This window comes from Stenella coeruleoalba (assembly GCF_951394435.1).
Source record: "Stenella coeruleoalba genome assembly, chromosome: 3".
Taxonomy (NCBI): Eukaryota; Metazoa; Chordata; class Mammalia; order Artiodactyla; family Delphinidae; genus Stenella; species Stenella coeruleoalba.
In genome coordinates, this window is record NC_137148.1 from 14,348,185 (window position 1) to 14,366,555 (window position 18,371).

General features: G+C 40.8%; 1 protein-coding gene across 1 annotated transcript in view; it reads right to left on the reverse strand.

Moving 5' to 3' along the window:
- Positions 1-18,371, reverse strand: part of MYO10 (myosin X) — a 219,695-nt gene that overhangs the window by 75,604 nt on the left and 125,720 nt on the right. The window contains 11 exon segments of the mRNA XM_079918927.1: positions 1,771-1,853; positions 2,799-2,867; positions 3,286-3,378; positions 4,119-4,185; positions 4,297-4,397; positions 5,455-5,601; positions 6,542-6,660; positions 8,017-8,146; positions 16,502-16,605; positions 17,397-17,502; positions 18,111-18,228. Of these exon segments, the coding sequence (XP_079775053.1) occupies positions 1,771-1,853; positions 2,799-2,867; positions 3,286-3,378; positions 4,119-4,185; positions 4,297-4,397; positions 5,455-5,601; positions 6,542-6,660; positions 8,017-8,146; positions 16,502-16,605; positions 17,397-17,502; positions 18,111-18,228 (1,137 nt within the window).

Below are 18,371 nucleotides of genomic sequence, written 5' to 3' on the forward strand. Positions count from 1 at the left end.
GGGAGGGGTTTGTCTCGTGCACCGCAGAGTGACGAAGATGCGACCAGGTAACGGGTGGAAAGATGCTAACTCTGGAGTGAGCCCGCCCCCGCCCCCCCCCCCGCCCCCGCCGCCACTTCCTAGTTGTGTGACTTAGACACGACACTTGCCTCTCTCTAGGCCTGTTTTTTTCATCTGGAAAATGGGCACATCCTAAGTGCTGAAGTTTGTTGTTATTATTATTTAAAAGTTCTGTAAAATCTACTGCCACTACTGAGAGAGTAAAAGCCTTCTCAGAAGCCTTTTTTTTATCTTCCTTGCACGGAAGATGCTCTGGGCTATAAAACCGGGGTGGGGTGTGTATGTGTGGGGGGTGCCTTCGCGGGGACCAGGAATGAGGCGGTCGGGCAACCACGCCCCTCAGGGGGACAACGCCAGCACTTCCCTCATCACTTCTCTTCTGCTTGACCCTTTCTCACTTGCATCCCAGGGTGATGTTTCATTCTCGCTCTTTGAACTTCTCTGTGCTTTGAGTGCTTTGGAGTTTTACTCATTAAAACGTCACAGATGCCAAAGGCAAAAGTGAGCAGGTGCAGCAAATAGGCCAAGCCCCTCCTTCTACAGAGAGAAACCTGGGGCTGAAACAACGTTCTCCACCCCACTTCCACAACCACTTGACGTCATGACAGCGGCAACCAGTGAAAGGCCATCTCGCAGGTCTCCAGGCCTGTGCTCTTTTTCACAACAAAATGTTCCAGGTAACCTCAAGACACTGCTTTTATTTAAATGCATCACTTTGAATCTGCTTTGAGAGATAGGTAACCTGCTATGGTATTTTTAAAACGTCGCCATTTTTACAGGCCTGAAAACTTATCTAAAAATAGAAATAGCCGACAAGGTTGTAATTAGGGAATCCTCATAAAAGAGGGTTAAAACAAGTTGAAAGATCAAACACTTCCACCCTGAGCTTCTAAGCTGACACTTTAGAGGGGTTCCCTTCACCCCAATTCTAAGTGACAGGGTGGGCACCTAATACTTTCATTTCTAAAAGTATTCCAGCTTTTTAGTAATTGTGCTTTCCCTCCTTAGATATTAAATATGTGTGTTAGAGACTCACGCTGGACCTGATACAGGTAGTGACAACTTTAAGGGAAGGGTTGTTTTCCTCCTTTCTCTCTCACACAGGCTCCTAAAAATAGGAAGGCTCCTGGTTTCATACATACAAATAGCTAAACTAATCACTAGAACTTTCAGCATGTTTTCCTTAACTACCGGTTTAATGATGTGAATTTACAAGTCATGAATGAATAAACGAATGTGTAATTAATCTATCATTTTAGCTGAATAATACTTGTTTATTTCTCTCGATACCCCTTACACTAATGAGAGACATAGGGTCCTACACACCCGAGGCTGAAGTCAATTTAACGCACAGCTCTAAGCTTGCTATGAAGACAGTAGGTCATACCGGTTAAAATCTTAGGTCCCTGGGCCAAGCAGACCAGATCAAATCTAGTTGAGGGATCTCGGGCAAGTCACTTAATCACTGTAAGTCTTAATTTCTATTTACTATTAATTAATTTCTATTTACTATTCCAATGCTACCTCATTAAATGGTAGTCACTACCGCGAGTACCATTTTCTATCTCTCGGATCACTTTCTTGATGAAATACTGCCCGAGGAAGAAGATGATAAACCAATTGCCCACACATTAATTTTTTTCTGTATTCGTGAATTAAAAGCATCTGCACAAACGTCAGTCTGACATCTCGGGGAGAAGACTGACGCACCGGCTTTCCCTCAGCAAGTTGAGAAGATCATCCCTGAAGGTATCTCTGTTCTTCTCCAAGATGCCCCGCACGTCATACTGCACCTGGTTTTCCAAAATAAACAAGAGAAGGCGGCACTGATCAAAAGAATCACTTCGGGTCATAAGCATCCCCTTTAAAAGCTGGGTCCACGACAAGATGTTAGCTCAATATATTTATGATTGGCTTTTGAAATTACTATTCTCTAAATACCAAATGGGCAAGTATCAGCAAGGATCTTGATTAAGAAGTTACCTCTCCAAGGGTGTGGAGAAAAGGGAACCCTCCTACACTAAGCTGATGCAGCCACTATACAAAACAGTATGGAGGTTCCTCAAAAAACTAACAAGAGAGTTGCCATGTGATCCAGCAATCCCACTCCTGGGCACACATCCGGACAAAACTCTAGTTCAAAAGATACACGCACCCCCTATGTTCACAGCAGCACTATTTACGATAGCCAAGACACGCAAGCAAACTAGACATTCATTGACAGAGGAATGGATAAAGAAGATGTGGTACATGTATACAATGGAATACTACTCAACTATTTGTAGTAAAAGAATGAAATAATGCCATTTGCAGCAACATGGATGGACCCAGAGATTATCATACTAAGTGAGGTCACAAAGAGAAAGACAAATACCACATGATATCACTTATATGTGGAATCTAAAATATGACACAAATGAACTTATCTACGAAACAGAAACAGACTCACAGACTTAGAGAACAGACTTGTGGTTGCCAAGGCGGGGGGGGGAGGGGGGGGAGGGGGAGAGGGTTGCATTGGAAGTTTGGGATTAGCAGATGCAAACTATTATATATAGAATGAATAAACAAGGTCCTACTGTATAGCACAGAGAAATATATTCAATATCCTGTGATAAACCATAATGGAAAAAGAACATAATAACTGAATCACTTTGCTGTACAGCAGAAATTAACACAACATTGTAAATCAATTATCCATCAATAAAATAAATTAAAAAAAAAAAAAAGGGAGTTACCTCTCCAGCATAGTGTTTCACTCCAAAATTGTTGACTGCAACTCTGGGCTTCACGTAAAAGTGGTTATTCTAAAAAAAAAACAAAACAAATAGAAATGCCTCATTTCACTCACTGATTTCCTGACAGTATAACTATAACTGACAGTGAAAACAATTGGAAAACCCACGACCTATCAGAGGTTTAGGACACATCGTGTGATGTACTTCATCAAAACCAGGCAATTCTGGTCTGTGTCATTACATTAGGTTAAAAATGTTAAATTTTATACACTAGCTAAACATGGGCATATTCTGACAAGCAGCCTACAATCTGTGCCTTTGGCTTATTTCCATTTAGTTAGAGCAGAGAAAAGCTTTCGTTTGAGGAAAAAAAAATCACTGTGGGAGGCACAGTAGGGTCAACAGCACCGAAATCTGTCACGTGTTCCATCTTAATCCACAGATGTGCTATTCAGACACAAGGAGGAACTGGCAGGTTTGGACATACAGCATGCTGAGTGTGTAACTTCTCCAATAAGGTGCCGTCTGTGGCTTGAGGAAAATGGCTTTCTTCATTGATAAGGGCTAGGAGACCAAGTTTCTAGAAGAGGGGAAAAAAGGTTAAAGATGAATTAGAAGGTTTTGGCTCTGTTTATTTTTACAGCTCCTTTCCTCTCTACTCTCTATCAAGTAAGTGGTCAAAAGGGCATAATAGGGCTTCCCTGGTGGCGCAGTGGTTGAGACTCCGCCTGCCGATGCAGGGGACGTGGGTTCGTGCCCCGGTCCGGGAAGATCCCACATGCCGTGGAGCGGCTGGGCCTGTGAGCCATGGCCGCTGAGCCTGTGCTCCGCAACGGGAGAGGCCACAGCAGTGAGAGGCCCGCGTACCGCAAAAAAAAAAAAAAAAAAAAAAAAAAAAAAAAAAAGGGCATAATAACTTCTCAGATTGAAAAATTCAGAAAGACACACTATTAAGAAATCTAGTTCATTCCACACTAAAAAAACGGAACCCCCTGCAATTTGGTGGACAAAACTTTTACAACTGGCCAATCCACTATCGGAACTGCAAAGTTTTTGATGACGACTTAAAATCTATGGGAAGCCAATCTGCACACTGTTGATTCTTAAAATATTGACTTCAACGAGACAATGGGTTTGAAGCAGCCAAGTATTTAAATGCAACCTTGCACATTTACATGTATGTTTCCAAACGGTCCACTGTGCTCTAAACATTCACATCTTTGATGTGCGTGTTAGTACAAGCTGTTTTGTTCCCATAAATATGAATCAGCCCAGCTGGACACCCTTGGGACTGTTACCAATTCTTCAACAGTGTGTTACCTTCTCAATCAAGTCCAGGCATTCTCCATTGTCTATCCAGTCAATGTCTTCCCACACTAAGCCTTCTCTGTGCAAAGATTAAAAAGGGCCAGGTTGTAGTCAAATATAGCTTCAAAACTATCCAATGGAGGGGCTCATTTTCTTAAAAAATTTGAAATGGAATTTGATGAGTGCTTACCTGCTATATTCCAGTTGTTCTAAAGAAAAGATATGCTTGTTGAAATACTCCTGAAGCTTCTCATTTGCATAGTTTATATTGAACTGCTCGAAGTGATTCACCTAAGGGAGGAAACCATTCAACAAGTGTCTTTAGAGCCCTGACTATTACATAAAAAGGCCAAACAAGGCACGATGGAGAAAGGTATGGAGGTTCCTTAAAAAACTAAAAATAGAGCTACCATACGACCCTGCAGTCCCACTCCTGTGCATATATCCAGAGAAGCCCATAATTCAAAAAGATACATGCACCCCAATGTTCACTGCAGCACTATGTATAATAGCCAGGACATGGAAGCAACCTACGTGTCCATCAACAGAGGACTGGATAAAGAAGACGTGGTATATATATACAACAGAATATTACTCAGCCAGAAAAAAAAAATGAAATAATGCCATCTGCAGCCACATGAATGGACCTAGAGATTGTCATACTGAGTGAAGTAAGTCAAAGACAAATACCATATGATATCACTTATATGTGGAATCTAAAAAAAATGGTACAAATGAACTTATCTACAAAACAGAAATAGTCATAGATGTAGAAAACAATCTTATGGTAACCATGGGGGAAAGGGGGGGAAGGATAAATTGGGAGATTGGGATTGACATGTACACACTACTATATATAAAACAGATAACTAGTAAGGACCTACTGTAGAGCACAGGGAACATCACTCAACACTCTGTAATGACCTATATGGGAAAAGAATCTAAAAAAGAGTGGATAGATGTATATGTATAACTGATTCACTATGCTGTACAGCAGAAACTAACACAACATTGTAAATCGATTATACTCCAATAAAACATTTTTTTAAAAAGGCAAAAAAAGGGCTTCCCTGGTAGCGCAGTGGTTGGGAGTCTGCCTGCCGTTGCAGGGGACACGGGTTCGTGCCCTGGTCCAGGAAGATCCCACGTGCCGCGGAGCGGCTGGTCCCGTGAGCCATGGCCGCTGAGCCTGCGTGTCCGGAGCCTGTGCTCCGCAATGGGAGAGGCTGCAACAGTGAGAGGCCCACGTGCCGCAAAAAAAAAAAAAAAAAAAAAAATCTGCAGAGAAACATATCAATGTTTGTTTCAAGAGGCTTGCTTAAGATCATCCCACTCGCTGGAAGCATACCTCAAAGTTTTCAAATCCAAAGATGTCAAGGATGCCGACAGATTTGAAGTCATCTTTGCCTTTGATCCTGCCGTTGATCTTCTTGATCACCCACTCGAAGCAGCGTGCGTAAAGCGCCATGGCCAAGGAGTCCCTGCTGTCTGCTGCCTGTGGGGGAGGAGACAGGGCCACGGTGCCCAGATGACCCCGGGCAGCCCAGACAGGCAAGTCCATCCCCGCCCCACTCGGGAGACACACTCACTCAACATCTATGCACCCCACGTCAAGTAAGCCAATACCGTCTAGGATAACACAGCTGTCTAAAGAAAGGGTAACCTGGAGCCTGCTTATTCACTTTACAGCACGATTCACCAAGAAGTCCTTGAAGTCAGGCTTTCGAATTCAACTTTATAGACTGGGTTGTAAGAAAGGATCTGAACCCACAGCTACAAATTTTATCAGGTTTCAAACAATAATTAAGACCTGACCTCTCTCATTATCACCTTCTCATATTTCACTCTGTACACATAAAAGTTTTCTTCCTGGCATGCTTAGCGTTTCTACTAACCCAGTCAAGAAACAGCTGTGAGATGGGCTAGCCCATATAAGAGGCTCAAGGCAGTAGCAGAAGCAAAAATAATACAACATACTGTTGCACTGTTTTCATTAATAATAATAATTATTATTATTACAGCTAATGTTTATGTAATTCTTACTCTGCACCAGTCATGAAGCATTTAGCATATATATTTTTATTATCATCCTTACCAGAATCCTATGAATTCGGTATAATTATCCTTGTCTTAGAGGAGGAAACTGAGGCACAGTGAATAAATTTCCCAAGAACAAAATATAATAAGCCGAAGAAGCAAGACTCAAACTCGGGAAATGTCCATCAGGCCCCTTTCTCCTAATGACTCTGCTACACCGTCTCTAAGAAGACAACTGAACCACTTTGTGTACCCCCCTCAGCGTGGATGTCTTCTTTATTTTGATCCTGAGCCAAACTCATTCAAATGGTTCACTGCAGCTACTTATTCGAATCAAAGCCACAGATCTGCAGACCCAGGAGCATCTTGAAAAGTTGCTTTGAGGGCCACACGCCTACCTGTTGAACGTTGAGAGGCGTCAGGATCTCCTCCCCCCGGAGGGACATGGATCTCTGGGTCAAGGCATCTGTGAGCTGTGCCGGGTCCAGCCCAAGTAACTCTGCAGACCTGCCCAAGGCTGGGGAGGAAGGACAAGGCAAACGTGGACACACAGGCCATGGGACCCCGAATGGGTGCAAAGCCAACTCCACAGCGAGACACAGTAAAGCAGAGAATATTCCTAAGTCCCTCAGGCAAGACCTATAGGACACACATTCTTCTGGTAGGTTATTCACTCCTTTAATAAGTCTTAGGTTTACAGCAAAGAACCTGGTGCTTGGACCGAGTATGGTCCACAGACCCCGAGGTGGGTTCCCCAAGACCCCCAAGAGGTTTGCAAGGTCATAACTATTTCAATAATAAGACTAAGATGTTATTTGATTTTTCACTCTCATTCCCTCACCAGTGTACAGAAGAATATTCCAGAGGCTACATGACATGAGGTAGCCCAACAAACGGAAGGCAGAAGCAGGAGAATCCAGCTGTCCTCTGTTACATCAGATATTGTAAAAATTTACAAAATCATTAGACAATGTCACTCCTCACTGATTTGTTTTGGTTTGTTTTGGTTTGTTTTGGAAGATGGTCTTTCAAAGAAAATGATGATATTTATTGTATTATATGCAATGGGTTTATTATGGTTATTTTAGAGCAAATTTATTTTTTTTAAACTGCCTCTGTTTTAATTTCTAATGCAGTAAACATCAACAGATATGACCCACAGGAACAAAAGCTCTTCGGAATTCTCTGTGATTTTAAAGTTATTAAGAGGCACTGGGAGCAAACGTTTGAGAACAACAGGCCTGCAGCCCTGGGCAACTCTAGGGCTACTCTCAACTTCAACTCATCCAATTCCCAGCCTCCATGTCCTTGTCCATTGAGTCTATCAGAAAAGTTTAAAAGATAAATCACTCCAGGAAAATGGTAACTGATATTGTTATGTGTCTATTAACTCAATCTTGATAACACATCTCTGTCGTGCACTTCACAGATGAGAAGTCACAAGTACTGAAGGGATAAGTAACCCAAGGAAACATCTTGTGGCAGAGCTGGGCTACGAACCAATTATTCTGGCTTGAAAACTAATGGTCTTAACCATTCCACTATGGCAGCCTTCAATAATCATGAATAGCTATGGCAACACTCATGCCTGATTCATAACATTTCTCCTGCATCCGATTCTTGTCGCTCCTATTTCCTCTTATTGGGCCCACGGTCCTTCTTTCTTAGTAAACATGAGAACACAGCCAGTAATCACTTGTCAGATGCTTTGACCCTTTATTAGCTGACCGTTCACATCAGATACAAAGCTCTGTAGCTCTTATCCAAGGGCTCGAAAAATTTTTTCTGTTAAAGACCAGATGGTAAGGATTTTAGACCTATGTTTCCTATGAGGCAAAAGTCAAGGAAGTAAAGGAAGGAGGAACAATCTTACCTGTTTTGAAGGAAACTTGTGCTCCACCAGCAGTGATGAATTCTATGTTCCCAAGATGCAATATACCAGCAAGCAACCTCAAAACTTCCCGAACTTCTTCCTTGCTAAACTGCATTACCTCCATTGCCATCTAGAAGAAAATAGTTAATTTTTAATCTGTTTTCATACTAAAGAAAATGAAAAATACCCCTTCCTCAGTAAAGTTATTAAGTATTATTCTCAAGGCAAGAAAGAAATAGATGTATGCCCCCTCACTTTTTTTAAGGTTTTTAAAAAATTTATTAATTAATTCATTTATTTTTGGCTGCGTTGGGTCTTTGTCACTGCACGCGGGCTTTCTCTAGTTGCAGCAAGCGGGTTTCTCATTGCAGTGGCTTCTCTTGTTGCGGAGCACGGGAGCTAGGCACATGGGCTTCAGTAGTTGTGGCATGCAGGCTCAGTAGTTGTGGCTCGCGGGCTCTACAGCGCAGGCTCAGTAGTTGTGGTGCATGGGCTTAGTTGCTCCACGGCAAGTGAGATCTTCCTGGACCAGGGCTCAAACCTGTGTCCCCTGCATTGGCAGGCAGATTCTTAACCACTGCGCCACCAGGGAAGTCCCGCCCCCTCACTTTTAAATGATAAAGACTTTACACAGGTACACATAAAAGAAAAGCATGACATTAAAAAAGAATTGTAGAATACTTAGAGATAACCCAATCAGTAAGATAAAAGTAAATACCTGCCTTACATACAAGACTCCTATTCATGCCACAAAAGAATTACCCCAGAGAGTCACAGTAATGATGGTGACAAAGAAATACTTTTTCTACATGTATCAAAATGTAATGGAACATTTATTATTTTCCTACACATAAAAAATGGTGGGGGGGATACTTCATGAGACTCCTCTAGTGTAAACTTTCGGGACTTGTCTTAATTTTAAATGCAGCAGGGACCCCAGTAGGTGGAATGAAATTCTCTATCAGGGGCTGGACAGATAGGAGAGTCTACTGTTCCTTTTATAAGAGATGCTGATGGAAAACCTGAGTGGATCTAGATCTGTCTTCCCTGGAAAGTCATCACATCGCTATTTTCCATTTCTCCAAAGGATTTTTCAAGTCTTATTTTGGCCTCTGGATGCTAAATGGAAGTTAACATAATGCTGATTTGGGAAAAATAAAAATAAACAGGCACCTACAGGGGTTTTGGTCCCCAACAAGTATCTAAGCTGAAGCCAGGCATCTTCTGAATCAGATCTAAGATTTGCTCATTTTCTCTTCTGATTTGGGAGCCATATTCTCGTCAGAAAAAGAGCTAAACAGCCCCCTCCAACACACACACACCGCACACACGCGTGCACACACAACTGAGGACAGAATCGCTGGCTATACTGATGAACATAAGCTACAAAGAGAACTCGGACCCATAATTGTTACAATGACCACAGGAGATGTGAAGACGGAAGCCACACAGCACTTTGAAGCCATAGAAACTGCAAAAGGAAATGACTGGAGATTTTAAAATGTGAAGAGTTTAATTTCTTTACAAGGAAAAAAACAAAGCCAGAAACAAAGGGCAAAAACAACAGACAGGGAAACAGAATTAAAAGAAAAAAATTGTAAGGCAAGGAGCAATAGCTATATTAAGAGACACATGAGCAATGAAAATAAAATAGGCACTTCTCGTAAGAGGAAATGCAAATCCAGAGAGAAATGTTTTCCTTCCTAGAAATCCAATATGCACAGATTGAAGAAAATGAGATAGCTTCTATTAAATTACCAAAAATTTTTCTGAATGATAAAATGGGTGAAAGTGAGGTATATCTGCACTGGTCACTGGTAGTATAAGTTAGTATAATCTTTTTGGAAAACAAGATTATGGGGCAGCATTGTGCTGGGCCACATACGTACATAATCTCATAATGTTCAGAGAAGTTACTTAACTTTCTCAGGGTTACACAACCAAGAGTCAAAGTCAGGCCTGATGAACCCAAAGTCTAGGAACTTACTGTCTATCCAGCTCTATGCTTTTTTTCTTTCTATGTCCTTAGAAAGTCCATCTCCTGTGTAATCTCCCTTCACTGCAACACTGGGGATTTGTTCTGAGGAAAATCTCAACAGGAAAGAAAGTTTTGTAAAATATTCACTACAGTGTTTTCCTAACAACACTTTCAGAGAGAAAAAAAAAATCTAGCTCTCCTACAATCAGACAAGTCCAATATAGCAAATGAACTTGTGAGAACAGTATATCGTTTTTAAAGGAAATGATGAACATTATATAGGAACGATATTTATGATAGCTGTATGCAAAAAGTAAAAAATTATTTTTGTAACTAATTTTTTCAAGAAAATCATCTGGGAAGAAAATCTACAAAATTAAAAATGGTTGCCATGTTACTGCTGGTAGGTTAATGGACACTGCATTCGATGATGTCTTTTAATGTTGTTGACATGTTTTTACTGTAACAACCGAGTCTCTTAATGGATCAATGGGTAAATAGATTGCTGTCTATTCTGTGGAATACTACTCACCAGAAAAAGAATAATTGAGTGATGTGTGGTTTGGATGAGTGAAAGAAGCTAGACACAGGAGAATAGATTCCGTATGATTTCATTTACAGGAAACTCTAGAAAAGACACACTTTCCTAGGTTTCCTAGGGCAGGGGCTGGGGCTGGGATTGTCTAGGAAGGGGGACAAGCAACTTTTAGGGTGTAAAACTGTCCTTTGGTTTGACTGTGGTTGTGGGTATATGGGTGCATAAATTAAAAATTCACTTTATACACTTTCCATGAGGGCATTTTATTACAGGTACATTATAATGCAATAAAATTGACTACAAAAAAATTAAAAGACAATGAATTGTTTAACCAAGGTAGAGAAGACTATCATTTCATGGGTTCAGACAGAAACTGACACAAAGAAGAGGAACTATTAGCCTAGAGCTTATCAATCTTTAAAAGCCTACGGGAAAATAATTATTCAAATTTACTTATTCTGGGCTTCCCTGGTGGCGCAGTGGTTGAGAGTCCGCCTGCCGATGCAGGGGACACGTGTTCGTTCCCCGGTCTGGGAAGATCCCACATGCAGCGGAGCGGCTGGGCCCGGAAGCCATGGCCGCTGAGCCTGCGCGTCCGGAGCCTGTGCTCCGCAACGGGAGAGGCCACAACAGTGAGAGGCCCGCGTAACGCAAAAAAAAAAAAAAAATTTACTTATTCTAAAAACAAAGAAATATGGCTAAGAAATACAGATTATTTATTATGCTCAAGACTTTTAAAACACTGGTAAGGACCAAATCAGACCTCGGCAAAATAATTATAAAGCACCTATGCTGTGAAAAAGTTAATATTTTCCCTTTCTATGACTAAAGTTTTCCTCATGTATCACAAGACGTATTCAACACTAATTTATACAAATTTTCTAAGCTCATTTTAGGATGACCACAGAAATGAAAATGTTCACTGTTAAGTCACCTGCCTGGACTCTACATAACACTAAAGAAGTAAGATCTTCCATAGACTCGTGGTTGCCACGGGTGGGGGGAAGGGGGGAGGGCGTGGGGGAAGGGGGGAGGGCGTGGGGGAGGGTTGGAGTGGGAGCTTGGGATTAGTAGATACAAACTAATAGATAAACAAGGTCCTACTGTACAGCACAGGGAACCATCTTCAATATCCTGTAATAAACCATAACGGAAAACACAAAAAACAATATATATGTACAACTGAATCACTTTGCTGTACACCAGAAACTAACACAACATTGTAAATCAACTACACTTCAACTAAAAAAAAAAAAATCTCCTCTATACCTGTGTTAAAAAAAAAAAAAGATCTTCAAAAAATAAGTCCCCAGTAGTAGACAATTTCAAACTGCAGAATGAAAAATATCAAGATAATCTGTGAAAAAAATTCTTGGTTAAGTTCTGAAAATACATACAGAGATTTCATACAGAGATACGAAAGCAAGTGAATAAAATGGGCTCACTGTATGAACAAATTTGTAACTTCTTCACTTTCAAGTTTAACTCTAAGTGAATTAGTTAATTAGTTAGGAGTGTGGTGACAAGTGGCAACTGCATTAATCAGACCATGGGGTAATTTAATGGCTGCAAACAATTATCACCAGCGCCAGCAAGAGTCTCCATTCATTGTCTCCTACTGTCCTATTTTACAGTCTTTTTAGCAGCAATCTCCACCCCTTTGGCAAGAGTAGGCCTTTAAGCCTTCTTTTTTAAAAAAATTTTTATTGAAATACAGTTGGTTTGCACTGTTGTTAAGCCTCCTTATAATTATGTTTTCTCAACAATATGGCTCAAGACTCAAAAAAAAAAAAAAACCCTGGGAAATTCTCAGCACAGTTCAGAAGAGCTAAATAGCAATTTAGTTATAAAACTGGCACAAAGTTATACAAAACGTTTTCAATAAAGTCTTTATTAAGCACATAGAAAACAGGTGACTGTGTGCGTGGTGGGGTGGTGACGACAAATACATGATACAATCCCAACCGTTAAGGATGAAAGGAAGGAAGCCAGGCTTTTCACACTAGAAACAAACGGGGAAGAGGGACGGATTTCAGGTACAAAATGTACATCCACTCAGGGTCTCAGTGGTGAGGTGGGGAGCGCCATCCAAGGGAGCCAAGGGACCTCAGGTGAGTCACGAACAAGTGAAATGAATAAAATGGGGGGAGAGGAGGCTTGTTCTGGGCACAGTAAATCACAAGTTAAGTTCTTTGGTAATTCATTGTGTAATTTTATATTAGGCAAGTTGATGTTATTTTATAATATAAAATTTGCTTCTACTCTCATATTTTCCAACACTGAACGAGACTGAGGTTTTAAAATTTTTTAAATTTTATTATTATCTTTTAAATTTATTTTATTTATTTTATATTTGGCTGCATTGGGTCTTCGTTGCTCCACGCAGACTTTCTCTAGGCGAGCGGGGACTACTCTTTGTTGCGGTGCACGGGCTTCTCATTGCGGTGGCTTCTCTGTTGTGGAGCATGGGCTCTAGGTGCGCAGGCTTCAGTGGTTGTGGCACATGGGCTCAGTAGTTGTGGCTCGTGGGCTCTAGAGCGCAGGCTCAGTAGTTGTGGCGCATGGGCTTAGTTGCTCCGCGGCATGTGGGATCTTCCTGGACCAGGGCTCAAACCCATGTCCCCTGTATTGGCAGGCAGATTCTCAACCACTGTGTCACCAGGAAAGCCCCAAAGGCGGATTCTTAAATACCACGCCACCAGGGAAGCCCCAGACTGAAGTTTTTAACTATGGCAAAACTGAGGTATAAAGTCAGCCCTTTATTTATTTATTTTTAATTTTTACTGGGGTATAGTTGATTTACCATGTTGTGTTAGTTTAGGTGTACAGCAAAGTGAATCAGTTATACATATACATATACCCACTCTTTTTTAGATTCTTTTCCCATACAGGCCATTACAGAGTACTGAGTAGAGTTCCCTGTGCTATACAGTAGGTCCTTATTAGTTATCTATTTTATATATAGTAGTGTGCATATGTCAATCCCAATCTCCCAATTTATCCCTCCCCCCAACACGCCCTGGTAACCATAAGTTTATTTTCTACATCTGTAACTCTATTTCTGTTTTGTAGATAAGTTCACTTGCAGCCTTTTTAAAGATTCCACATATAAGTGATATCATGTGGTATTTGTCTTTCTCTGTCTGACTTACTTCACTCAGTATGACAACCTCTAGGTCCATCCATGTTGCTGCGAATGGCATTATATTGTTCCTTTTTTATGGCTGAGAGCTCTTTAAATCTTCATAATATCTGACTCACGAGGAGTCAACTTATGGATGCATGGGCTCACACCATCAAAAATCCATGGGTACACCCAGTAAGACCTAAATGGGTACACTCAGTAAGACCTAAATGGACACCCAGTAAGACCTAAAAGGAAACCCCAGTCCTGGTCCATGGCCAGGCACGCCATTAACATTCAATATTTGTGGAGTCAAAGAATGAAGAGATTATCACTCATCAAAGACTCTTGTTACTCCCCCACGCACTTCATCAGCCACTATTCTGGTGGGTCAAACACAGGCAGTAAAAATAAATTCGTTGTTACTGACTTGAAATAGCTTCATCCTGACTCAACAATTTATAGTGGAACTTGGAAGGCTGCAAAAAAAATGGCTACGAAATTTAGCATATGTTCACCATCTCTGCCCCAGGAAAAACTAGGTTCCTTAAAATGGCTCAGGATCCCTCACAGGTACATATTTATATTAATGCCAGTTGGTATCAATAAGGAATTCTAATAATACATGAATTCTTAATGAAATAAGCAAAATTCTTAAAAGGTCCTATTGCCAGAGTATACTGACATTAAAGTTGATAAAAAGGAATAATGGATTTTTTTTTTAGTAGCTGAAAACACCAGAGGTGACATTTTCATATGTAATTCACAGAAATAATCTCTCTCCGTTAACATTTTAACACATTCTTCAAACAAATGTCCTTGAGTCCCAATAGAATGTGGTCCCTTCCCTTCCTTTAATCTCAAAACCTCTGGGAAAAGGAGCTTTATGGAATTGAAGTATGAAGATACAAATTTAAATGGTATTTGATTTTGGAAGAAAATAAAGACAAATTACATGATAAAACAACATACCATAATCTATTTCAATCATCTTTATTTCTTCAGCAGAATGTAGGGATTATATATATGGACACTAAAAAGTAATTGCAAAGTAAATATTTAAGTATCTATAAATAGAATTCTTATAAGTCTGGTGTGTACATTCACTATGTCAACTTCATGTGTAAATTTTTCTTCCTCTCTAGATGACATGTCTTTTCATGGTAGGACCAAATTTCAAATGCCAAAACCTATCGTTTCAATTTAAAAATAAAAGTTAGCAATCACTGAAAACAGGCCAAGCTCCACAAGCTTCCTTTCTGCAGCTACCAGAAAGAGCAAACAATTCTGGATCAGAAAACAATGCCCCAGGAGGAAGCCATCAGAGTACCCTCTCTCCAGTCACTCCCAGGCCGAGGGAGGGCCTCGCTGCCCACTGGCTCACTGCGGCCAGTGAGCTAGTCAGTATGGCCCTGCAGCGACACTGCAACTTGAATAACTGGGAGTCTGTCTACCACTGCGAACAACCACCTTCCATCACAAAGTAAATGGAGAAAGCTCGTGTAGTTAAAGAAGTCCAGGATGCCAAAATAAAATGGAGAAAGAAAATTTTAAATACTTAAACATCTCTTAAAGTCCAATTTGCAGGGCCAAATCCCATGCCGCCTAGGGTAGGTACACAGCAAAAGGCGCTGTCAGCGGGAGGCTTTTTGTTAATAGGATGAAGGAATGAGAGATGACAGAGACACCGCTCTATGTTATAAATGGCAGAATGGGACATCTTTAAAAGAAAGGCTGAGGGGAAGATGATCACGATATTATAGCCTCATCTGTTTTTAACTTCAGTTTAAGGATACATACATTAGATGTGGGGAAATGATGTGTGATATATATCCATTTAAAAATATACTTTGATTCCATTCCACGAGGCATTCTTATGAACAATCTAGAAAAGTAAATGGGGATATAGAACCAAGTTGTCGACAACAACTAGGAAGACAAATCTGGGTGCACGTAAAGCAGTGACTACCTACCTGCCTCCTGGTTAGAGTGTGGGATTTGGAGTTAGTTAGACTTTGTCTAGATACAGGCTCTATTAGGTGCTGTGTGTGGTTAGACTGGCCACCAACCTCTCTGAGTCACAGAACATAGACAATCATAGTTCTACCCTCACAGGGTCGTTAGAAGCAGGGAGATGGTAAGTCTGCAGAGTAGGCCCTCAGTCGGTGTTAGCTGCATTTATGACGGATCAATTCTAGATCCGCTGACTCCAAATGCTGAACTAATGACTGTGGCAAAGGAACTGAGACCACGCTGATGAAATCTACCAGCTCCACTCAATTAGGTGGGGCTGTTAATAACACTCGATGACCAGGCTTCCTAAATGCAGTCACTTTATAACAAAGTCCCAGGAAATTTGAGAACTGCAGGAAACCGCACAGGTCCACACTGCAGAGTCTTAAAATGCCTACTTCTGTGTGATCAGAATTGGTTACCAGGATGTGGCTATGAGAACAGGATGAGACCTGAACAGTCACCTGGTCTAATTGTTGACAGATTTCTTTTTAACTGTAGAACCAATTATTCAAAAAAATGTTTAATTGTAAGCCCTGAAACAGAGGATCTGCTTGCTCCAGTCCCAAACCTGTGATTTTTTTGTTTTGCTTTTCTGACCACTATTCCAAGCCAACCAACATCTGTCCTGAATGTCAGACGTTCACCCACCTTCTAAAGAGAGAGGATTCCTTTCCATGACTTGGAACAAGAAGAAAGGACCTATTCCCGCACAGCGGTACAAATGTGATTTCTTTTTTTATTAAAAAAATTTTTTTGAAGCAGAAATGAAAGCTGTCGCTTTTTCTTTTTTTGGTCACCTTTAATAAAGGAAAATAGGAAAGTAACTTACAATAACTTCCCTAAAGGATTCCTGGTCACTGATTGTCTTGTCTCCTACACATCCAGATTGATTCAAGTAGTGGTAGTTTTCTGGCACAGATAAATAAAATTCTTCTACAAAAAGAAAAAGAAAAACACAACATCAGTATTTGACTGGCCAGGGTAAGACATAATTTAAAAGAGTTTTCACTTTGCAACTTTATTTTTTAAAGTACAAAAATAATTCTATGCTCCTAATGGTCCACTATTAAGATTAAAACATTCCCTCTTAATCATCATCTAGGGAAAACAGAATTATTAAATTCGATGGGATGGAAGAAAATGTTACTGAAAAAAGTAACTGATGAGGATCCTGTGTTGATTGGTTTTGTAAAAATCAAATGTTTAGAAATTAGCGTTATTTGGGTGTGACTTAAAAGTAAAACCAGTTGTAATACATTATGTTTTGGGTTTTTTTTTTTTTTTTCGGTATGTGGGCCTCTCACCCTTGTGGCCTCTCCCGTTGCGGAGCACAGGCTCCGGGCGCACAGGCTCAGCGGCTCCACGGCATGTGGTATCCTCCCGGACCGGGGCACGAACCCATGTCCCCTGCATCGGCAGGCGGACTCCCAACCACTGCACCACCAGGGAAGCCCACATTATGTATTTTTCACAAATATTCTTTAAATCAGAAAAGAACTAAGATTCCAAAACAAACCAAAAAAATTCACGATTTCTCTATTGATGATTTTCCCCCTACGTTATCTGGCTCTAAACGAACTCAGTGTCTTTGGTCATCTCACACATTTCGTTTCAATTGGTGGAAGAACAACAAAGTCCAAACAGATGTCTCCTCATCCACAGATGGGTTTAAAGGCAAAATGAGCTGCGAGCACATATGTCTCTGCAGCTGTCCCATCACTCACCTTTCTCTTCACGCTCTAGCCCTGCCAGCAGTGCATAGAATATGTGATAATTCCTTTCCCCGGGATTTTGCCTTACTACTCGGTTCTGTGAAGAGAAATCAGATTTCTGTTCAGAGATGTTTCCTCTGCTTAATGACCATGAGCCGGTAATTGCCGAAAACAGTTATTGTGAGAGATAATGTGAATTAAATCACGTTTACTTACTTTTTCTAATAAATCTTCATGTGATAAGCAATGGTAAGTCAAGGAACAAAACAAGGATACACGAGGCTCAATTAGTCTTTAGTTTTCTATTCTTTGTTGCCCAAGTAATTACAATTTCCTGTGTCTTGGACACTGAGACTTCTGGTGCAAAAGGTAAGCAAACGATACAGACTGTTTCATCAAAATCCAATTTCAGACATGACACATGTACCCAGGAAGTATCACACTAGTTAAAGAATTGATTTCAAACAACAAATATATGATGTCTGGTTAGGAGTCCAAATTTGCAGATTAGGGACATGATATCAGAACTTCCCCAAAGAAAGATGGTTCCTTATCTCCTAGGATAACTAACAGGTCAGGCACAGTAATACTGGAGCAGTGACCAGGTAGAACCAGAAAGAAACGTTTCATATCCTGTTATCTGTCCTTAGGATAAGCAAGAACAGTTTCCACTAGAGAGTCATAGTACTATAGACCAAAAGCTAAACGAAACAGGATACAATCTACGATTCTCCCGCCCTGGATATTTCCCTTCTGGCAGATGTTCAGCTGAACAAACTTCCCGAAGCGACTGGAGTTGTTGTTATACACGGTCTTGGCGTTGCCGAAGGCTTCCATGATGGGGCTGTGAAAGAAGCCAGGACAGCAGCCGGTGTTAATTAGGGTCCATCTAAAACTGGCAATGACAGTCCTCACCGACGGCAAAGCAGACAACTGCAAGAAAAATCTGAAATCAAAGGGACCTCTGGCGATCATGTTTATTTCAGA